Source organism: Natrix helvetica, assembly GCF_964273705.1.
Source record: "Natrix helvetica genome assembly, chromosome: 15".
Lineage (NCBI taxonomy): Eukaryota > Metazoa > Chordata > Lepidosauria > Squamata > Natricidae > Natrix > Natrix helvetica.
The window spans coordinates 2,378,441-2,402,094 of NC_138565.1; the positions used below are offsets into that span (position 1 = coordinate 2,378,441).

Sequence of the window (23,654 nt, forward strand, 5' to 3'; positions counted from 1 at the left end):
GGGCTCTGTGTGTGTGTGTGTAAGAAGTGGGGAGGGGGTGAAGGAGAAGGGGAGGAGGAAGAAGAGAAGGAGAGAGGGAGAAGGAATAGTTGAGAAGAAGAGAAAAGAAGGGGGAGGAGGGGAGGAAAAGGAGGAGAAGGAGGAGAAGAAAAGGAGGAGGAGGAGGAGGAGGAGGAGGAGGAGGAGGAGGAGGAGAAGGAGAAGAAGAAGAAGAAGAAGAAGAAGAAGAAGAAGAAGAAGAAGAAGAAGAAGAAGAAAATTCAAAATTTCTGCTCTGTTTTTCCCCCCTTCTCTAACGCTTCGTTCACATTCCGATCTCCAACATCTGGAGGAAAGTAAGAAAGTGAGACAAAGAGAAATAGTTTAAAAAACCATGCCTTGCAAGAATGGAGAATTAAGTCTTTCAGGAAGTTCAGTGCAAGAGGAGGAGGAGGAGGAGGAGGAGGAGGTGGTGGAGAAGGAGGAGGAGGAGGAGGAGGAGATGATGATTATGAGAAAAAGAAGCAACATTAAGAAGAAGAAATGAGAGGAGGAGGAGCAGGCAGAGAAGAAGGAGAAGAGGAGGAGAAAGAGAAAAAAGTGTCACAATAACGGGATCGCAAAATTAATGTTAGCAAGGACAAAATATCACCCCTTTTAAAATTCCCAGCCTGCCTGTCATTGCTTGATACTGCCCATTCAATTTTTTTAAAATAATATCATAGCTGTTACTACAACTGAGAAAGGAACGCAAATACAGACACAGATGGGTGATAAATAGGTCAGGCGTAGAACTAGAGTATAAGATGTTGTGAGGGGATCTTGCTACTGGGCGTTTCTGAATTAAGGAGTTTAATCTGGAAACTTACAAGTGGCCATAGATAGCAGTCGAAGCCCATGTCCATCTCAAGGAATTACGCTTCAAAAACCCTTAGTTTTCGCCTCGGGTTCACCTGGGAGCCATCGTTGGCAAGGAAGAAGGAAAAGCCCTCATCTCACCTGGGAAGGTTGGCAGCTGGCGTGGTGGCTGGTGCTTGTGGAGAAGGTGTGGTAGGCTGAGATGATTCGTGGTTTCGTGGGACCTTCCCCATTCGATACCAGATCCCCATGTTGTTCAATTCCCTTTTCAGCAAAGAGAGAAAACAATTAAAATCCATTCAAGGTAACATATAGTACAATAAGATTTGGAAGGACCTTAGATATTTTCTAGTCCAACCCCCTTCCTGCTCAAGTAGAAGACCTAAACCATTCCCGACAAATGACTGCCCAATCTCTTCTTGAAAACCTCTAGTGATGGGAGAACCCACAAATTCTATTCCACTGATTAATTGTTCTCATGGTCAGGAAATGTATCCTTAATTCTAGGTTGATAAGTATCTCCCCTTGGTAAATTTCTATCTGTTACTTCTTGCCCTGCCCTCTGGTGCTTAGGAGAATAGGTTGACCTCTTCTTCTGTGGGACAGCCACTTAAATATTGGAAATGTCAGGGTTCCAGGTAAGACCCCCAACGAAAGAAGATCCCGAGGATTGAGTTTCCTCAAAGTCCCACTTTATTAGAGATGTCATATTGGCATATCTGGTGCTGAAACGCCTCCCCGAAAACCCATCAGAGGAAGTAAATAAGCAAGAGCAACAGCGGAAAGGAGAGAGGATGAGGAGGGAGGAAGAAAGGGTAAAGCAGAGAATGCAAGGGTGGGGAATCTAGAGGGGAGGAGAAGAGAGGAGGAGTGGGGGAAAGAGAGGGGAAGGAGAAAAGAGGAAGGAGAGGAGAAAAGAAGAGAGGTTGAGAAGATAGAAAGAGCAAGGTTGTTGCAAAATAAGATGAAGGCACGGGGTGGCAAGAAAGTGACCCAAACTGAATTATACATGGGTGTAAAAATAAATATAGTGATGAGTAGATAATGTTAAATAGCAACTATAAAAATGTATACTTGTGAATGAACTTGAATGGGAAAAATAAAAAAACTTTTTCTTTAATAAAAAACAAAATATTGGCACATCTGGGAAAACCCGAAACTTTCCGGGTTTTCCCCACCCAAGTGAAAGTTCAAATCCCTGCCCAGCACCCACATCTCCCATCCCATGATCTAGTCACACCGTCCAAAATCGGTGATGCCTCCCACTCACACCATCACAGCTGCAGGTCAAGTTGTCCTTGACTCTCTGAGAAAGGAATATTGTTTTGATTATATATCACTCATAATCCATATAATCCCCCTCCCATTTTCCCACAGTAGAAAAATGTGGCAGGCCTGAAAGCCCAAATGTAAAAGATACTCATAGTCCTTCTTTTTGTTACACTAGACATACCTAGTTCCTTCAATTACTCGTTGTATGCTTTATTGAGTTGATAGAAGACACAACAAAGACCCTTAGGACGGGTTTAGAAATGAGCCAGAGGTCCTACTGGAAGGGAAACCTGGCCTCGTCTGAAAAGAAAAGCTGAGGAAAGGTCCTGATTTCAGAGAAAAAAATGAAAACATCTCCATACCCAATGTACGTAAACTGTGGAAGAGTTTGTTTGCCTCGGCCAAGAATCCGGATATCACAAATGGCGGCCTCTGTAGAATCCCGGGGAATAAATTTAATGCACAACCTCTTTTTCCGAAAAGCAGTTTCTTCTGAAAAAGACAGGATGAGTTTAAAGAATCTCTCCTCTTTGCAAGTAGTTGGAAGAAAGAGAAAACTAACAACGATTGCTCTCAATGATTCCAATTTCTCCTTCCCACCCTCCTTGTGCCTTTCCATCGCCAAGCTTTCTGGTCAAGTTGTAGAGAACGTGTATCCCTGGATCATGTAGAGACACAAATATCTGGATCTTTAAAACTTGGTGGAACTTCTGCCGAAGGGAATGTTGTGGCCCACCAGCGGCCAGCAGAGATGGCAGTAGAGTCGGACAGTGAGGAGGTTGGGGAGGAACCTAAGCCAGTCCTGGAGTCTGGGGAAGGCTCTGATGAGGGCTCTATGTCAGAGGTAGAGAGGGGACCAAGGCCATCTGGCAGTTGTCAGCTGCCTTTGGAGCTAGACAGTAGTGAGGCAGAGGAACAGCTGGAACCTGTCCCCGGTGTGCACCTGCACAGAGCTGCCAGAAGAAAAGAAGAACTCAGAAATCAGGGTAGACGTGGGAGTAAAGTCACAGGTGGAAGGTTTCCCTCCCATAGGAAATAAAAGAGGAGAAAAGGGGGAGTGGGCTTTTGCAGGAAACAATGCATTTTGTTCGTTCGTTAGTTCGTTTCAGGAGTGTGAAGATCTGTCCGTGAATCTCAGACTCTGTGCCCAGTCTTTTCTTGCACAGCACCTCACTGGGAAAATATTTAGATGGCAGCTTTCCAAGCTAGATAAGGTCTGTGGTCATAAATACTCCTTTGAAAGACTGTTTGCCAGGCCTTTGCTGAATGAGAATGAGAGGAATTCACATTCGTTTAATAAAAGGGGTTTTGTCGGGACCAGGACTCTGCCTCGTGCTTTTTGGGGACACCTAGGTCAGAAGAAGAACAGTAAGGGCCAGTTGTAGACTTCGTGTACGGTGTCAATCCTAAAGAAAAATGCTATGGTAGGGAGGAGAGGGCAGAATGACAACACTTGGACATCCAGTTAAGTTGGATGAAGTTTTCATTGGTTCCAGTTATGGTGGTTCCTTGGTATGAGAAATTTCATACTAAGGAACCACCTTAGTATGAAAGTTCTGAATTTCATCCAGAACTTCTCAGAAGACACCAGTCCTGGTGGCAGAATGTTGACCAAGATGTTTCCATAGTTTTTTTTTAGCTTTCTTTCCCCTTGAACCTCAGTCTTTAATCTCCTCTTTTCTTGTCTAGTTTGGATTTTGATGGGTTGATCTTCAACTGCAACCCAACAACAAGGATACATACAGAACTCAACTCAATCCATAGCTGGTGTGCCAGAGAATCCTCTCCCTGGTTTAACCTAGAGAGAATCTGATCACAGTAAAGGCTACAGGGTCTACTTACGTGTATCCATAGTTTCTTGAATCGGGATGAAGCCGACAGGCAAAGTATCTTTTACATCTATGAGTTTCATGTCAACCAAGACATTGCCTAAGTGACTCTGTTGGAAGAAAAGCAGAACACTTAATGACTGGCCAATAGTGGAGAATTCAGCAAAAAGCTACATCGCCCCCAATAAGTATAAACCACATTCCCACAAGACCATTAACCATCCAGTCAATAAGGTTATTGTACAATCCAGGTATCCGGATTTTTTCACCCACAATCCCTGAGTTTCAGCTCAAGTTTGGATGCTGGGTCAAGAGGCATGACTTTGGAAGATTAAATCTTGGAGAAGACAATTGTTTGAGCATCGCCAAAGAGACTGGAATGATTGTAAACAATCAATCAATCAATCAAATGTGGATTATTATCAGGGTTCCAAGTAACACCCCCAATGAAAGAAGACTCGGAGGCTTGAGGTTTCTCAAAGTTCCATTTTATTAGAGAGGTCGTATTGGCACACCTGGAAAGTTGGCACACCAGGTTTTCCCCACCCAAATGAAAGTACAAGTCCCTACCCAGCACCCACTTGTCCATCACATGTTGTGTCCAATCAGGCACCGTCCAAACTGGAGATGCCTCTTAGTCATGCCCTTCCAGGTACAGGACAAGATGTCCTTGACACTCTAAGAAAGCAATGTTATTTAGACTATATATCTCCCATACCCCATATAAACACACACACACCCCAATTCTCCCACAGCATTAAATGTGGCAGGCAGGAAAGCCCAATATAAAAGGTGACTTCCAGTCTGACAATGATGGTTATAAAGGTCAAGATTCCCCTCGTATATATGAGCTAGTCATTCCCGACTGTAGGGGGCAGTGCTCATTTCTGTTTCAAAGCCGAGGAGCCAGCGCTGTCCGAAGACGTCTCTGTGGTCGTGTGGCTGGCATGACTCAACACCGAAGGCGCACGGAAGGCTGTTCCCTTCCCACCAAAGGTGGCTCCTATTTTTCTACTTGCATTTGCTTTCGAACGGCTAGGTTGGCAAAAGCTGAGACAAGTCATGGGAGCTCACTCCGTTACGCGGCGCTAAGTATTCGAACAGCCGGCCTGCCGGCCTTTCTGATCGACAAGCTCAGCGTCTTAGCCACCGCATCCCACAATTATGGTTATAGACCAGCATCAACCAGACGGGGACATTTGCTTGAAATGCCCTTATTTCGGGGGGATGCTGAAGGAGCATTTGAAAGCCACATCTTCCCAGAATGACAAAGCATCAACACAGCTCCAGTTTTATGACGATACCGCCATAGGGGGGAAAAAATGACACAGACAGAGAACATCCTTATCTGGGCAGACGAGGCATCCATCCATTTTGCTAATCAGGTTTCTTTTTGAAGCTTGGTCCCAAAAGTCCAGAAAGCGGAAACGTTGCGGGGGTGGGGGGGGAGAGATGATGCCTCCATGCCATGTTAGAACAAGGAATCCGGCTTGCAATCCAAGCAAATGTTGTTCCATATTAATTAAGGGCTGGAGAAGAAGCCACGTTCTACAGCAAAGCTTTTTATGCTCAGGTTTTCCTAGCATTCCCATCAGAAACCGTATCCGGGATCTCTCTTGTTCTAACAGCCATGCAAGTAGGGGCCCATCGTCCTGTGTCAGCATAACCCTTCTGGAAACATCTTTCCCTTGGGGGCGAGTGGGAGGGGAGAAACGGGATTTTGCACCCTGCAATAATCAAGATGCACCCCACACACACCCCACAAGAATCTTGGCACAGGAGACCAAAGAGAAGGTGAATAATGGGGAACAAACCTGACTAGGAACCAAATAATTTTCTATCTGTCTGCCTCGGAGGCAGCCTCAACTTCTGGCAACTCACAGACAAGACCGTACAGCTTTCTTGGCAGCATCTTTGGGAAGAGCTTCCTAGGGCTGAGGGAGGATTAGCCCTGCCTCCCGCGAGGGAATTTCCACAGCTGAGAGGGGACAACCTTCAGCATTATTTGACTCTGGCTCTTGGGGTTGAGAGGCGGGGACCAGTCCAAAACCAGGCAGCTGGCTTTGGTGCCTACAGCTAGGGTAGAACTCACGGTCTCCTGGCTTCTAATTCTAATCCAGCGTCTCCTGGCTTCTAATTCTAATCCAGCGTCTCCTGGCCTCCTGCTTCTTATGGTGTCCTGGAGAAAGATCTCTTAATCCAAACTTAGTGTCTCCTGATCTCTAATTCAACTTCATGATCTCCTGGCTTCCAATCCAAACTCACAAGTCTCCCAGCTTCTAGCCTTAACCGCTAATCCAAACTGGCTCTTTAGGAATCTGCTATTTGTTGTTGTTGTTAGTTGGGAAGTTGTGTCTAACCCATCACGGCCCCATGGACAACGTTCTTCCAGGCCTTCCTGTCCTCTATCATCCTCTGGAGTCCATCTAAGCTCACGCCAACTGCTTCAGTGACTCCATCCAGCCACCTCCTTCTCTGCCGTCCCATTCTTCTTTCCCAGCATGAGGCTCTTCTCCAGGGAGTCCTTCCTTCTCATTAGGTGGCCAAAGTCTGTGAGTTTCCTCTTCAGGATCTGGCCTTCTGAACAGCAGTCAGGGTTGATCTCCTCTAGGACTGATCGGATTGATCGCCAAGGGACTCGCACCAGAGTTCAAAGTTACCTTCCCACCAAAGTGGTCCCTATTTTTCCACTTGCATTTTTTATGTGCTTTCAAACTGCTAGATTTGCAGAAGCTGGGACAAGTCACAGGAGCGCACTCTGTTACGCGGCGCTAGGGATTCGAACCACCGAACTGCCGACCTTTCTGATCGACAAGCTCAGCGTCTTCGCCACTGAGCCACCGCGTTTGGGCCAAAAAAAGCAAGCCACTTACGTTCTCTTTGGAGAAAGTCCGCGTGAAGCACAAATATCGTGTGACCTTGGATTTGAACAAGCCATCTTTCCAAAGATCAGCATCTAAGCCATCTGCCGTTTGTGCAACCTGGGGGGGATAAAAAGAGAAAGGGAAGTTGTGTCTATAACTAGGAAGCATCATCAGTGTTGGATATTCAGAGGTAATTCACATCTTTAGCCGCTGAAGATGTGTTACTTAGTTGGGTCATGAAATGTCTGCAAGAAAACAACCACAAGCTAAGAGAACACCAAAGACCCCCGCTGCCCTCCTCCTCCACTCCACGAACCCCATCCCCTTCTGGCACTGATGATGTTACCTAGTTGGGTCATGAAATGTCTGCAAGAAACCCACCAAGCTCAGAGAGCACCAAGGATCCCACAACCTCTGATGCATTTAATAAACCACGTTTAAAAGAAGCCACAGTATAGTACACCCATTGTTGGCAGACCTGTTGTGATGGTCATACCAAGAGATGGGACATTTTCCCTGAGGATTGTCTAGTCCTACTACTGTTCCCTTTTTCATAAAGTCCAAAAGGCTGCCTTGTATTTATCCAAGCTTTCTTTCTAGTGATAAAACTTTCTTCTCCATCTCTTTTCATTGCCTTGAGGAGTTGCATCAAACTAGCTAAACCTACAAAGAAATAAATAGTGCCACAATCCAATGTAAAAATCCTAAGCTAACTTTTAGAGATGGGAAAGACTTGGCGTTAAAAACACAAGTTTGAAAATGACCCAAACTGACCCACAATCCAAGGAGACTCATCAATCAAATTCACAGCAAATATCTGCAAAGGTTTTTTTAAAAAAACAACAACACAACTCTTGGCAAGTGGACAAGCATGTGCAAGAAAATCATCAGCACATCTTCAAAACCCGATTCGCAATTTGGTTCAACCACAGAAGGGGCCATCTTCAAACTTCCACAGTTCGTAACGACATTGAAAATGTCTGATTTGGTTCTGCAACCCAACAAGACAGACACGGACTTCAAAGGATAATTAGAACTGCAGGAAAAACAATTACTACCAACCTGCCTTCCATCGAGGTCCTGTACACCGCATGAGTCAAAAAGAGAGGCATGAAAATATTTACAGACTCTTCACATCCTGGACATAAACTGTTACAACTTCTACTCTCAAAATGACACTATAGGGCACTACACACCAGAACAACTAAACACAAGAACAGCTTTTTCCCCAAATGCCATCCCTCTGCTAAACAAATAATTCCCTCGACATTGTCAAACTATTCACTAAGTCAGCATTACTATTAGTCTTCTCATCGTTCCCATCACCCATCTCCTCCCACTTATGACTGCATGATTGTAACTTGTTGCTTGTATCCTTACGATTTATATTGATACTGATTGTTTCCTGATTGCTTATTTGTACCCTATATATCTTTAAGTGTTGAACCTTATGATTCATGACGAACGTATTTTTTATGTACACTGAGAGCATCTGCACCAAAGACAAATTCCTTGTGTGTCCAATCACACTTGGCCAATAAAGAATTCTATTCTATTATATTCTAAAAACAAGGGACATGTTTATTTCCGTCTGCGCTTTTAATCCAAGTGCTTTCAGGAAAGGAATGCCATTGTTGGAACAATCTGCAGATTTTTGGGCTCCGAGCCCATTCTAATTACCGGGATATGCTCTCAGGATGCGCTAAATCTTATTTTCTGCATCTTATATGCGCCATTCCTTCTTTGTCTCTCCCTTTCCCTTACACACATTTTGGCCTTGTGTGACACACCCTGACCACGAATCTGAGTCCACAGACACTGTGGGATCCACAGACTGGTTCATCCAATCTGGATCTCCACAGCTTCTTGAATTAACCATAGCTAATCCAATCAGGTCTTCGCTAGAGACAGGACAATCTCAAATTTAGCAGAAGAAAATTGTTCCTAACGAAAGAAATTTGGCCATGTACAAAAAGCTATTAAGATTTCCCTTTGAGAAGTAGGACAGGATATAACCTCTGGGCCAATTCCTAGTTGTGATGTCTACATCTCTTAGGAGTTGATGTCTAATTTAGCTCCTTCCTTCCATCCATCCATCCATCCATCCATCCATTTTCTCCCTACTTATCTATCCTCCCTATCATCTCTCTCTCTACCTACCTATCTACCTACCTACCTACCTCCATTCTCATCTATTTCTCTAATATATCTATCATCTATCATCTATCTATCTATCTATCTATCTATCTATCTATCTATCTATCTATCTATCTATCATCTATCTATCTATCTATCATCTATCTATCTATCATCTATCTATCTATCTATCTATCTATCTATCTATCTATCTATCTATCTATCTATCTATCTAATCTATCTATTTTTCTATCTATCATCTATCACCTATCTATCTATATCTATTTTTCTATCTATCTCTCTACCTATCTACCTATCTACTCATCTATTTCTCCTATCTATCCATCCATCCATCTCTATTTTTCTATCTCTCTACCTACATACCTATCTCCAATCTCATCTATTTCTCATCTATTTCTCATCTATCATCTATCTATCATCTATCTATCATCTATCTATCTATCTATCTATCTATCTATCTATCTATCTATCTATCTATCTATCACCTATCTCTATCTATCTATCATCTATCTATCTATCATCTATCTATCTATCTATCTATCTATCTATCTATCATCTATCTATCTATCTATCTATCTATCATCTATCTATCTATCATCTATCATCTATCTATCCTATATCTATCTCTATTTTTCTATCTCTCTACCTACCTATCACAAATCTCATCTATTTCTCTAATCTATCTATCTATCTGTCTGTCTGTCTGTCTATCTATCTATCTATCATCTAAAAATCTGATCTTGCTAATAAATTTTACTTCGCTTTACGATGTTTTCCCCATTTAAAGATGTGAAAAACCCTAAAAAAAGATGAAAACCTGAGTTATTAAATGTTGTGCTGTTTTCAGCCAGAGTTAAGAACCTTGGCATGCAATTGTTTTTCAATGTTGTTTATAACAGCAAGCCAATAAACACAGCATTCCATTAATATTATTATTATTTTTTAAAAGTGGGAGGGGGGGGGAGATTAAAAAGAAGAAACTTCAAAGAGGTGATTTCATCTCGGGGTAAATTTCCTCCCTGCCTCAAGCATTCTGACGGCAAAACATTTGCCACAAAATGTGTGCAGGGGTGGAATGTCGACAATGCGATTTTATTTCAATCTCAAAAAAAAAAAAAAAAAAGCTTTTTGGGATGTGCCAGAAGAAGAAAAAAGACAGCAGTGTGCCAGACCCAAAGCCTGGGAAATTCAAGCATGAGGGAATCTACTACTAGGAGGAGAAATAATCAACCACAAAAACAGTGGAAAATAGTTGAAGCTTGCAGCAGAAGAACTGGATCAAATAAGTCCTTCATGTTTCTATTTTTTTGCCTTTTTTTTCCATTACAGAATGCAGCGTTTTTAAGTTTGGAAGAAAAGATCCTTTTATGAAGCTTTAAGAGAAGAGCTCATTAACTAAATAATCATGAAGGAATTGAATACATTTTTTAAAAAAATAGATTGAACGATCCTGAGAAAACTGAAGGAACGTTTTAAAAAGGAGTTTACAATGACAATAGTTGCAAAGTTTTACAGCTGAATTGCAAATTTGTATTGTCCCGGAATGTTTTTATTGCCCCTTGAACTGCAATTATCTTTCTACCTCCTTTTGTGGATTGCGAATAAGTCAGAGACACTTTTTTTTTTTTACAATATTTTTAAAATTTCTAATACATTTAAATATTTTTTGGATATAACCGGTGGAACAGGTTCCTCCAGAAGTTGCTTCTTCACTGGAGTTTTTTTTAGAGAGAGACTGGACAACCACTTGTCTGGAATGGTACAGGGTCTCCTGCTTGAGCAGGGGGTTGGACTAGAAGACCTCCAAGGTCCCTTCCAGCTCTATCCTGATTGAATCTGATCGAATGCAGCTCTTCCTTAACAGATTAAGAAAAGGGAGCAGGGCGTGGATAGGATTTTTTTTTAAAAAAGGCATGAATAGCCTTGGGGGCAGGGGGTTGCAGAGTTCTCTGGGGGGGGGCAAAAACGAGCAAAAAACCGGTCCATTTTTTGCAAAAACGGGCCATTTTTTGTCAAAATAATTGCATGTATAGCCTTATGGAGGCTTATAGAGTGCTCCTGGGGGCTGGGGGACAAAATTGACCAAAAAATGGCCCGTTTTTCGCTCATTTCTGCCTTCCCCAGCTCCCAGCAGCTCTCTGAAAGCTTCCATAAGGCCATTTGGGTGAAGGGGGCAGGGCTTCGGAAGGAAAAAAAAATGCTGTATTTGGTGTATAAGACACACCCAGATTTTCAGCCTCTTTTTAGAGGAAAAAAGGTGCGTCTTATACTCCGAAAAATACGGTATATCCCCACCTTATTTTTCTAGGAACATCAGAAATCGGGGCCTCAAACCATAATCTTGAGACCTCAAAAAGCACAGCTACGTCTCCTTGTGATCCCAAAACTTCCTTCTCATCCCAGCTTGGAAAATCGTCAAAATCTGAGCCACCAGCCTGCACATGTTTGAACATTAGCCTCCAAGGAAGTTCTCTGCCTTTTTCCCTGCGAAATGCCAAAGGCGCAATTAATTCATCCCTGCCCAATCTTGTCTGTGTGTGTGTGTGTGTGTTCCAGCATAACTCTGGAGCGCCTTGAGCAATTTCAACCAAACGTGGAAACACAGATGATTTACTCTCTGGAAACAAATATTGTGGGGGGTAAGACACCCCTAGCATCTCTTAGTGTGTGTGTGTTCTGTTAAAATACAGCCTGTTGTGCTTTAAAATGGCTTCTACTGTACTACTGTAAAATGGATTCTACCCTACAGTCAGTGCAGTGAAGTTGGCATGGTAACGACTTCAACCCAAGGGGGCTCCCTCTGGTAAGGGGGAAAATCCAACATTTGAAATTAGATTTGGTCCGGACATTTTCCCCCCTATAAATAAATACCCGGGCAACGCCAGGTTATCGGCTAATGCAAAATAAAAAGATAATCCAGCACAACTTGTAACAATGTGCCAGCTTTAGGATTTGTGTGCGCTCCTTACAACAGAGATGGGTGAGGAACTGGCATTCCAATGAACCCTCCCTATCAAGTAAATATACTCTGCTTAGAGTCTGGCACGTTCGTCCTCCTTGCCCTTGAAAGGTTCCTATTGGAACCCTGAGGACTAGCAACTTGGCCTCTTTGATTCTAAACACGTCATCCACATTCCAAATCAGGTTTCCAAATCTGGGAATATCTAATCTATATGGGGAAAAGTCACCTTTGCTGGGAGTTGGGTGGCATATAAATGCAATACACGGATCCATAGAATGTAAGGCATTGATTAAAATAAATGTAACACCTTAACATAATGCGTTAATATAAATTAATGTAATCCGTTGATTAATATTAATGCGATGCATGTGATATAAATGCAGTGCGTTGACTAATATAGATGATTGTATTGCAACATTTATAGTTAATATGCCAAGGAAAAGCAAACATCTTAATTGGATCAACTCAGTGGAGTTATAAGGTTTGCAGGGCAGAATTAAAACTCATCTGCTCTAACCACCATCCAGGAACCCTAGATAATAACTACAGGTAATCCTCGACATACAACGGTTCCCTTAGTGACCGTTCCAAATTACAACAGCGCTGAAAAAAGTGACTTAAATAAAAGAGGAGCGAAAGGGGAGTGGGCTTTCGCAGGAAACAATTCATTCGTTCGTTTGTTAGATTCGTTTCAGGGGTGTGAAGATCTGTCCGTGAATCTCAGAGACTCTGTGCCAACTCTTTCCTTGCACAGTGCCTCATTTGGGAAATATTTACATGGCAGCTTTCCAAGATAGATAAGGTCTGTGGTCATAAATACTCCTTTGAAAAGACTGTTTGCCAGGCCTTGGCTGAAGGTGAATGAGAGGAATTCACATTCGTTTAATAAAAGGGGTTTTGTCGGGACCAGGACTCTGCCTCTTGCTTTTTGGGGAAGCCTAGATCTTGATAGATCGATGGAGTTCTTCCTTGCCTTCTTGCAAAACAGTCCGAAAGCCAGTTCCCGATTCTCAATTTGTGCAGGGAGGTGAGGGGGATAAAACAAATATACAATCCGTCTTGGAATTTGAAGTGGTGAACTTAACGCTGCCTTATCAGCCCTCAAGTATGAGGAAATACAGTAGCTACGGAGAGAAAGCTCCTGTTTGAGATTCCAGACAGGTGATTTGCAAAATTCTTCCCTCCCCACCTTCCTTCCTGGCCAACGAGTTCTTTGTACCTCTCCTTTATTTAGTTTTCCCTATTTAAAAAAAAACAATTTTGGGGGGCAAGTTCTCCCAAACAATATCATAACTACGGTGTTTCCCCCAAAACAAGACAGGGTCCTTTGAACCCCAATTTTGGCCTTATTTTCGGAGAGGTCTTATTATTTTTTGAGGTTCAGGAGGCGGCGAGCAGGGTCACCTCCTGGCTGCTGCTGTGCTGCGATATTTTCAGGGGAGAGCTTATTTTAGCGCATGCGCTCCAAAGCCCGACTGGGCTTATTATCCGGGAAGGTCTTATTTTGGGGAAAACAGGATAGAAAGGTGCTGGTTTGAAGTGTGAAGATCTGTCCGTGAATCTCAAAGACTCTGTGCCCAGTCTTTCCTTGCACAGCGCATCATCTGGGAAATATTTACGTGGCAGCTTTCCAAGATAGATAAGGTCTGTAGTCATAAATACTCCTTTGAAAGACTGTTTGCCAGGCCTTTGCTGAATCTGAATGAGAGGAATTCACATTCGTTTAATAAAAGGGGTTTTGTCGGAAACCAGGACTCTGCCTCCTGCTTTTTGGGGGAGCCTCGGTCAGGACACAACCCTTTTGACTAGTGATTTTAAGTCATGATTTAAATCAAATCCACCCTGTACAAAGACGACAAAGAAAGGAAACCATTCCAGAGTTCGTACTCACCACGTCGTAATTGCTTGGGGCTCGACTCCGGGAGGCTACGACGCCAACGCCGGTAATGGGGTCCATAGGCACATTGGCCAAGGCATCGGTGAGCTCTCTAACCTCCGGCATGGTGGATAGATCCTGGAAGACAAGAAGAGTCCAGAGGCAGAGGCAGGTCAGAACGCAAAATTTAGGGATTTGATGCATCGAAAGAGTTCTTTTGTCTGCGATCCTCCCCTCCTCCCTGATCCCAGCCAAACTAAACAAAAAACAAAACAACCCCAAGCAGGAGAAGGCAATAAATAAATAAATAAGTATTTCTAAGCATCAAGGCTTCTATTTTAATTTTCCAGAACTAAAAGAAGTATTTTATTTCTTTGTTTAGGGCATTTGTAAACAGGAAAGATGTCATTTTGCAGCACGAACGGAAATTCAACCTCTCCCAATCAGCCTTCTGCAGGGAGGAGGGAAGGAAGGAAGCAAGGAAGGAAAGGAGGGAGGGAGGGAAGGAAGGAAGAAGAGGAAAGAAGGAATGGTATGGGAAGGAAGGAAGCAAGGAAAGAGGGAGGGAAGGAAGGAAGGAGAAGAAAGAAGGAATGGTATGGGAAGGAAGGAAGCAAGGAAAGAGGGAGGGAAGGAAGGAAGGAGAAGAAAGAAGGAATAGTATGGGAAGGAAGGAAGGAAGGAGGAAGGGAGGGGAGGAAGGAGGAAAGGAAGGAAGGAAGGAAGGAAGGAAGGAAGGAAGGAAGGAAGGAACTGTGGTTTCAGGATCCTGGACTGTTTAAAATACTTATGCCATCTCTAACACTTTCATTAGAGTTAGTGTGTGCAGAGATGGACAAATTTACAAAAGAAATAAAAGAAAAGGAGGAAACAGAATATTACATGGGATGGAACGAGGGGTACAAATGGCTAGAGGACAGGTGTAAACCTTGAGGAAAGACTAAATAAAGACGACACAGGAGTTAGAAATTAACAATGTACAGGTAGGGATGGAAAGAAGGATTGTAAATGAAGGAATGTATATAATAGCATCATATGTATATAGACAAAGAGAATTGAAACAAGGAGGGAGAAGTACGTTTACAATGGATGTACATCGAGATGGAAATGTTGCACAGAAGGAAATTGCAAAAAAATAGGTTTTCTTTTTGTCTTTTTCTTAGAAAAAGACCTGTTCAATAAAATTATTTTTTTAAACAAATACTTATGCCATCACTGAGCTAGTGACTGCATTCACACCAACCTCTGTCCTTGTATATTGTCACGGCCTCCCACCGATTTCTCTAGGTGCGTAAAAACACCCTCATAAAAGGCAAGTCTACATTCCTAGAAAGGGGCTCTGGTGCTCCAGGCATTTGGGGGACACAAACCACACCATCAAGTATGACCACTTTTCTTTTCTTTTTTGGGGGGCAACCCCCTTTGTGGTACTTTTTCTGCCCTGGGAGAAGGCTGCCTTTTGCCTTGAGATTTCTTTCCCCAAAGTTACTCCGTGTCTTTAAGGTATGTAGGATGGCAGGGATCTTAAGGACTTTCTGTTCGGTATATGGTGGGGTCCTTGGGTCTCTCTCTGAGCCCGACGGCTTTCTTGCAGACGTTTCATGACCCAACTAGCTAACGTCATCAGTGCTGCGAGGGAGTGGGGTTTGTGGAGTGGAGGAAGTTTATGGGGTCCTTGGTTCTCTCCGAGACTGATGGTTTTCTTGCAGACCTTTCATTACCAAACTAGGAAACATCATAGGCGGTGGAAAGGAGTGGGATGGTACTGATGATGTTACCTAGTGTGGTAATGAAATGTCTGCAAGAAAGCCACCCAGCTCAGGGAGCACCAAGGACACCAACGTTCAACCCTGAACTACAAGGTAATGGTAAAGGTTCCCCTTGCACATCTGTGCTAGTCGTTCCCGACTGTAGGGGGCGGTGCTCATCACCGTTTCAAAGCCGAAGAGCCAGCGCTGTCCGAAGACGTCTCCGTGGTCACGTGGCCGGCATAACTCAACGCCGAAGGTGCACGGAACGCTGTTCCCTTCCCACCAAAAGTGGTCCTTATTTTTCTACTTGCATTTTTGACGTGCTTTCGAACTGCTAGGATGGCAGAACCTGAGAGAAGTCACGGGAGCTCCCTCCATTATGCGGCACTAGGGATTCGAACCACCGAACTGCCGACCTTTCTGATCGACCCCCCCCCCCCCAATCAGCTAGATTAAAACCTAGATTAAAGATAGCTTTGAGAGAAATCCTGGATGTCAAGGTGTAAACCAGTAGGCCACACATGACTTCATTGTTGTTTCACCGAATACACAACTGGCTGAATTGTATACGTTACAATTTGCTACACTGGCATTTAGCAATGTTTACTTTCATCACTCTAGTCCAGAGGTCCCCAACCTTTCGGACCTCAGGGACCACTAAATTCATAATTTGAAATCCTGCTGACCACTAATAGGATCTGCCTAATGACCGGCTGGGTGGGCGTGGCTAGGTGGTCATGTGACTGGGTGGGCGTGGCCAACTCGATGTTACTCAAGGGGGCCCTTGCCAGCCTCTGCTCGCCATTCCTTGCCTGCCCGCCCGGGCTCCTTAGGGCCCCAACAGGAAGCAGTTGCTGGAGCTAAGCAGCCACCAGGAAAAAGAGTTGGCAAAACAGCTCAGTTCAAATTGGATCTGACCGAGAAGGAGGCTCAGCAGAAGCACCTCACTGAGGACTAGGAGCATGGGCTTCCCAAGCAGAGGGAGGACCTGTGGGAGTACAAGGCCAGGTACCGGCGCCTGGAGGCTCAGTGGGCTGAAATGGTCAGCCAGTTCCAGGCCATGATGCAGTCCCACTGGAACGAGGCCCTCCGGCTCTTCGCCACCAGCGGCTCTTCCCTCCAGCCTTCGCCCAAAGCCCCCCACCAGGAGGCCGAAACAGACCTCAAGTCGGAATTTCTGCCCCTCTCCGACCCCCACAAAAAGACCCCGAAGGGGGAGACTCTCTGCAGCAACACAAGCGTTCATTGCACGTATCTGTCCCAGGATGCATAGATTGAGGACCCCTGATTTAGTGCAATATAAAAAAGGCAAATCATTTTTCTGCAGACCACCAACGTATCCTCACGGACCCCCAGTTCTCCACAGGCCACCAGTTGGTTACTGCCGCTCGAGTTTACAAAGGCAACATCCCCTGTCACAAACAAGGCAACTGCTTAGCAGGCTGACTGAACAAGCCTGTAGCAACCCATTGAATAATTTCCAATATATTGCTAATATTCCATTAGAATATATTCTATTGCTAACTTGCCCCGACTCGTCAGCAGTCACACTACCTTATGCTGTAGCGCTTCCTGGCTTCCCTTCAGCTTTTCTTTGGGGGGGGGGGGAAGGGATGAAGCCTATTAGCTCTTGTTAACCTAACAGTAGCAGTTTTTTAAAAAAATAAAACAAAACAAAACAAAATAAACACAGCTAGGAGACATTTTCTCTTCCTGTTATTGAGCTTTCAGGGTTCCCAAGGGTAATGCTGCTCACTTAAAGGGTCTTTTCCTTGTTCGACCTGCTGGGACCCCTGCTTTTCCAAAGGGGTCTTTTCCCACTGGAAAATATGAAAGCAAGGCAGCTCCAGGGATGGGATCCTTCGGAAGGCCGGAACTAAAAAAGCAGAGTGTCAATACCAGTGGGGAGTGGTGGGGGTGGGGGCTTCAAACCGGAAGACACCCGACCTAGGTGCCAGTGCAGGAAGGTGGGTGGGTGGGCGACCCCCGTGCGAAGAACCTGGGGTCACGCAAGGCAAGTCCCCACCTCTTTAATGCAACAAAGCAGAGGGGGGGGGAGAAGAAGCTGACCTCCAGGGGGGGGGCGTCTTCTGCTCCCAAACACAAGGGGGCTTTCAAGCCTCCACCTCCCACCCCTCAAAAAAAAAAACCACCCAGGAAAGCCAAAACAGCATCAAGGAAGCTGGCGGAGGGGAGCTATTGCGAGTCAAAGCGCAGGCGGGCCTCCCCCTCAGTTTGTGGTTTTTGATTGGCTGGCAGAATTCTTCCTCGCCTGGTATTGGAAAAAAGAGGAATGGGGATTGGGGGGGCACACAAGACAAAGCCAGCCCCCTTGTTCTGAATCTTTGCGGGGTCTCTCTCCCCCCTTTTCTCCCCCTACCATTCTTTCCTCCCATCCTTCCCCTAAAAGAGGGGTCCCCACCTCCTTTAAGGGAAGGGCTGGAAGAAACGGGGAGAGTTACAGCAACCCCCCCCCCCAGCAAATATACACACCATATGCAAGGCCTCCGCGCTCCTTTCCCCCGGCTTAGCATGGGGAGGGGGGAGGGGGAGAAGGGTTCCCCCAATGCACCCCAAAAGGTGCATGCAGGGGAAGGGAAGAGGGAGCAGGAGCGCAAGGAGGAAGGGGGCGCAGGCCCCAGCCTGGGAGAGGGGAGCAATGGTTGGGGTTGGGGCGGGGGGGGGGGGCAGCCAGGCCTCGATAAGGGGGTCGGTGGGTGGATGGGAGACACTTAACTGTTGCTGGTGGCGGCTGGTGGCGGCTCCCCCGTTTCAGGCAGAAGCAGCTTTTCATTGCCCGGCGGGGCGGAGGAAGAAGAGGAGAAGGAGGCAGGAGAAGAGGAGAAGGAGAAAAAGAGGAGAAGGAGAAGAAGAGGCGGCAGCGGGTGGGAGGGAGGAAGAAGAGGAGGAGGCCCGGCGGGGTCCGCAGGAGCCGTCGGTCCTTACCGGGCGTGCAAAGGCGAGGCCCCCCAGATCCCAAGCGGAGCAGCCCGTCCGCACCCGAGCGAGGGCGGAGGGAAGCGGCGGCCGAGGGCGAGCTGACACCGCCTCCCACCCAGCCGGGCGCTGCTCTCCGACGAGCCGCCGCCTTCCAGCCACAGAGCCCCCTGCCTCCCGGAGCCCGCACTGCCGCTGCCTCGCCTCGGCCGCCTCCGCCGCCGCCCACCGGCTCCAGGCAGAAGCGGCGCAGCCAGCCGCGTGGCCACAGCCCGGGCTCGCTCTAGCCGTGCGCCCAGGGCGCGCGAGGGACCCCCCGGAGTCTCTCCAAAGCGCGCCCGGAGCGCACCGCCAAGAAAGGAGAGGAGCCCGGAGAGAGCGGGGACGGGGGCGCGCTCCAACCCGAGCCTCCCTGTCCGCCGGTTTTGCTCCCCTGCCAAGGGAGGAAGGACGGGGTCGGTGGAGGGGCTGTGATCCCCGAGTGGGGCTTTTTGGGGTGCCCCCCCTCTTTTCTAGCAGCATCTTCTTTGGCAAGGAGTTTGTTTATTTTGGCCTTTGCACACTGAATATTCAGGGTGATTATCTATCTATCAGCTATTTTCCATCTATCTATTTTATCTATCTATTTTCCATCTATTATCTATCTATCTATATCTATCTATCTATCTATCTATCTATCTATCTATCTATCTATCTATCTATCTATCTATCTATCTATCAGCTATTTTCCATCTATCTATCATCTATCTATCTATCTATCTATCTATCTATCTATCTATCATCTATCTATCTATCTCTATCTATATATCTATCTATTTTCCATCTATCAATTTTCTATATATCTATCTATCAATCTATCATCTATTTTCCATCTATCTATCTATCCATCTATCTATTTTCCATCCATCCATCCATCCATCCATCCATCCATCCATCCATCCATCCATCTATCTATCTATCTATCTATCTATCTATCTATCTATCTATCTATCTATCTAAACTCTTATCTCTCCATCTCTCTGTCTATTTTCTTTCTATCTACCGTGTTTCCCCCAAAATAAGGCAGGGTCTATAATTCTTTTGACCCTCGAAATAAGCGCTTCGCCTTATTTTCGGGGAGGTCTTACTATTTTTGAGGTGCAGGAGGCGGCGAGCGTGGTCACCTCATGGCTGCTGCTGTGTTGCAATATTATCAGGGAGGGCTTATTTTAACGCATGTGCTCAAAAGCCCGACTAGGCTTATTATCCGGGGAGGTCTTATTTTCGGGGAAACAGGGTGTCTATCTATCTACCATCAATCAATCTATCTATCTATCTATCTATCTATCTATCTATCTATCTATCTATCTATCATCTATCTATCTATCTATCTATCTATCTACTTTCTCCCTCCCTCCCTCCCTCTCTCCTATGTGCAGAATCTCTCACCCTTTTGTATTCCCCAACAATCCTCTCAATGGGACATCATAATTGATCAAATCAATAAATGCATTTTGAAGCTTACTCCTTTGATATGTGGATGAATAAACTGAAATTACCTCCATTTCTTCCCCATCTATTTGCCAGGGATTGAGAGGGCCGGATGCCATGATCTTTGTTTTCTTAATGTTGAGTTTCAAGCCAACTTTTGCACTCTCCTCCTTCACCCACATCAAGAGGTTCTGTATTTTTATTAGATAATAAAACATAATTTTAAAAAAACTATTTAAAAAAGGGGACACCACGAATCCTGAAGTCCCCAGGAGCTGAGCTCGATTCGAGGGAGATTTGAGTCCACCCAACTCAGAATAAAAGAATAACAGATGGAAGGGACCTCGGAGGACTTCTAGTCCAACCCCCTGCTGAAGCAGGAGTGCCTACCTACCCATTTTAGGCAAATGGTTGTCTGAAAGGAGATGAAAACAGAATCAAGTACAGGCCTCCAATCCCAAAGACAGGCGAAAATACATATTTGAAAGGAAATCTCAAGCGTCACGAGAATGAGATTGGGAAGCAGAACCATTTTTTTTACAAGGGATGAAAACATTTATAAAGTTGGGGAAAGAGGTGGTGACACAGGTCGGATAGCTAGCCTTCAGGAATGGACAGCTCCCGGTTTGCCATTTCCAGAATCTGAACATCATTTCTACTCTTTCCCATAATTATATATAATTTAGCCTGTTTCTCCGACCTAAAGGCATTTCTTCGATTTGTGGGCTGGTTGGTGTACTGCACTCAGATGCAAAGAGATGTCAAATATTCCTGTTGGGGATTTTACCAGAAACAGAGAGTAAAGAAAATGTATTTTTGATCATTCGTATTATAGGATTGCAGCTAGGATTGTATTTGCACCAAATTGGAAAAGAGAAGAGATTCCCACAGAGGAGACTGTGATTAGGACAATATTAGAAGGTGCTGAAATGAACAGATGAACACTGGCAATTAAAGAGGAAGAAGAAACTGATTATTATATTATATGGGAATCATATAATAAACATAAGAATTAGAAGTAAAATTAGCTGTGTAAACATGCACCAATAGAGTTAACAAGGATGAAAGGCGGAGTCAACCCTGAGCTGGGGGCGGGGATCAAACTGCTGGCAGTCGGCAGAATTATTCTGCAATACTGCATTCTAACCACTGTGCCACCATGGCAGATAGGACAGATCAGGGGTAAGCAACCTCTGGAACTGCATGTGTCTCTCATCCCTCTGCTGTGGCTAGGAAAGCCACAGGTGCACGGTGAATGGCCCCTCCGATAGGAAATAAAAGAGGAGCGAAAGGGGAGTGGGCTTTTGCAGGAAACATTTTGTTCATTCGGTTGGGCGTTAGATTCGTTTCAGGAGTGTGAAGATCTGTCCGTGAATCTCAGAGACTCTGTGCCCAGTCTTTCCTTGCCCAGCACCACATTTGGGGAATATTTACATGGCAGCTTTCCAAGATAGATAAGGTCTGTGGTCAAAAATACTCCTTTGAAAGACTGTTTACCGGGCCTTGGCTGAATGTGAAAGAGAGGAATTAACATTCATTTCATAAAAAGGGTTTTGTCGGGACCAGGTGCTTTTTAGGGAAGCCTAGCTCGGAACAATATATTGGACACTTCCTGGAGAAAATGGAACTCTGTTTTCCCCCCAATGATGATAGTTGACTCACTTATCTGTCAGCCTCCGAACCAGTGGTGAAATTCAGCAGGTTCTGGAGAACCGGTAGCAGACCTTTTTGAGTAGTTCGGAGAACCGGCAAATGCCACTTCTGGCTGGCCCCAGAGTGGGGTGGGAATGGAGATTTTGCAGTGTCCTTCCCCTGCCACACCCACCAAGCCATGCTCACAGAACTGGTAGTGAAACAATTTGAATTTCACCACTGCCCCGAACTGACTGTTTAGTAGCTGCTCGAGTTAAATGTGTCGTGGGAACAGAGCCGGAGAGCAGGGCCCAATTTCCCCAGGTCCCATAATCCTAAATAAAACCACAGCCGCAGTTTGAGACGGAGGACCACATCCCACAAAAGAAGAATTCTGCTTCGCTTTGTTAAATACGAACAATATCTCTCTTTGCAGCTTGGATTAATGACCCAAGCTTGTTCATTAACGGCTGTTGGGCCATCAATTAGAATTTAATGGCCAATTTTGATGCCCTGCCTCCTTTCCGAGGCTGACACCTCGGGTTTTTAACAACCGCTATGCCATTCTCAAGAATCGGGAAAGGATGCGAGATTGAAGGATGGAACGTTGATTTAACTATGGAAATACGAGCAACAAAATCGGCGGAAAACACGTCTTTGAATATTATAGCGATATGAAAGGGTGGGGGGAGTTAAAATAGGGATAGAAAATAGTGGGGGGGGGGAAATAATAATTATATATTAATATGTTAAGGTATGCAAAAGGACAGAAAGATGGTTCAGGAAGGAAGGGTGATAAAAAAAGACCTGTGTAAATAATATGAAACAATGGAAATGAAATGTAATATTTAGGAATAATAAGACTATGATTATATGTACTGAAACGTATGTTACACGGCTTCCCTTTCTCCTTCTCCTGCTCTTCCTCTTCCCCTTCCTACCCTCTCTCCTTCTCTTCCTCTCCCTTCCATCCTCCTCTCCTTTTCCTTCCTTCTTCCCTTACCTTTCTCCTACTCCTACTCTTCCTCTTCCTACCCGCTCTCCTTCTCTTTCTCCCCCTTCCACCCTCCTTACCTCTTTCCCCCGTCTTCCTTTCATTCTCTCCTCCTCTCTCCCTTTCTTTTTCTATTATTGTTGGTGTATATTTCAAAACTCAGTTTAGGTTTCCTTGGGATGGTATTTCTGCCAACCCAAATATAATTTGGTATCATTTCTTATTCCCTTACTTTCGCTAGTCTACCCTAGTTATGTTTCCCCCCCCCTTTACATCTTGCTCTTGAATATATACTTATATATTTAATATTTTCTTTTCTGTTTTCCCCTTCTTCCCCCCACCCCTTTTTCAATTTAATAGTGCGTCATCTGGGTACTTTATCTTCTCCCATCTCCTCCACTTTTAACCAACATCAGGCTAATCTGGACTCCTCTTCTCAGATCCAATCCCCCTTTCCACTTTGAAGCGGGCTAAAAGGGAACCAAATCCAGAAGTGGCCCTGCCCACCGCCTGGCCTCGTAAGGTGACTCCGACGCCGTAGCGTAAGGTTACTATTTATCTAACATGAGCGGAGTTGGTGCACCCATCTGGCGCCTGGCACTTACTGCAATTATTTATGATTTCCACCAAGATTTAAAAGCTCATCGCCGGGCCTTGTAATGCAGTAACTGATTGCAAGGCTAATGTAATTAAGGGGAGATGATGATGTCCATGTGGCATGGCAGATGGTGGCATCCGTTGCGATCGGCAGCGCACAACTGGCAGGCAAACTGCACAAGGGCAGTGAGGCCCCAACAGCTGGAGCCTTCATCGCCGTTGGCCTGGAAATAAAAGGCAAGTTGGGAGAAAAAAGGAAGGAACAAAAGGATTTTGAGATTGACTACGTGCCATGGAGTCAGGGTTGTCTTTGTTGGCTGTCTTCTCCAAGATGTCTTCATCTGGGTCCTTTGGGTCTTCCCATGGTAGATCCTTTGTGTTAGGAATGTAAGCTAACAGTTGGGTCAGCAATATATAAACCAGGATGGTAGTACTGTAGCTTTAAGTACTGCTGTAAAATGTGATTGGTTGCTGTT

At 45.0% G+C, this 23,654-nt stretch overlaps 1 protein-coding gene across 6 annotated transcripts in view; it reads right to left on the bottom strand.

The window, feature by feature from the left end:
* MVB12B (multivesicular body subunit 12B) overlaps positions 1 to 18,651 on the bottom strand; it is a 49,895-nt gene extending 31,244 nt beyond the window's left edge. For 3 of the 6 annotated variants that reach the window (XR_014176520.1, XR_014176521.1, XM_081967308.1), the window contains exons 1-6: positions 18,286 to 18,473; positions 13,813 to 13,935; positions 6,812 to 6,919; positions 3,952 to 4,048; positions 2,472 to 2,601; positions 979 to 1,101 (exon numbers count right to left, since the gene is read on the bottom strand). Coding sequence is in view for 4 of the 6 variants with exons in the window: in XM_081967308.1 (XP_081823434.1) it covers positions 979 to 1,101; positions 2,472 to 2,601; positions 3,952 to 4,048; positions 6,812 to 6,919; positions 13,813 to 13,935; positions 18,286 to 18,342 (638 nt within the window). In the remaining 2 variants the exon portion in view is untranslated. The other 3 variants (XM_081967310.1, XM_081967309.1, XM_081967311.1) reach the window with 3 other exon arrangements.
* Between the last annotated feature and the right edge of the window lie 5,003 nt (positions 18,652 to 23,654).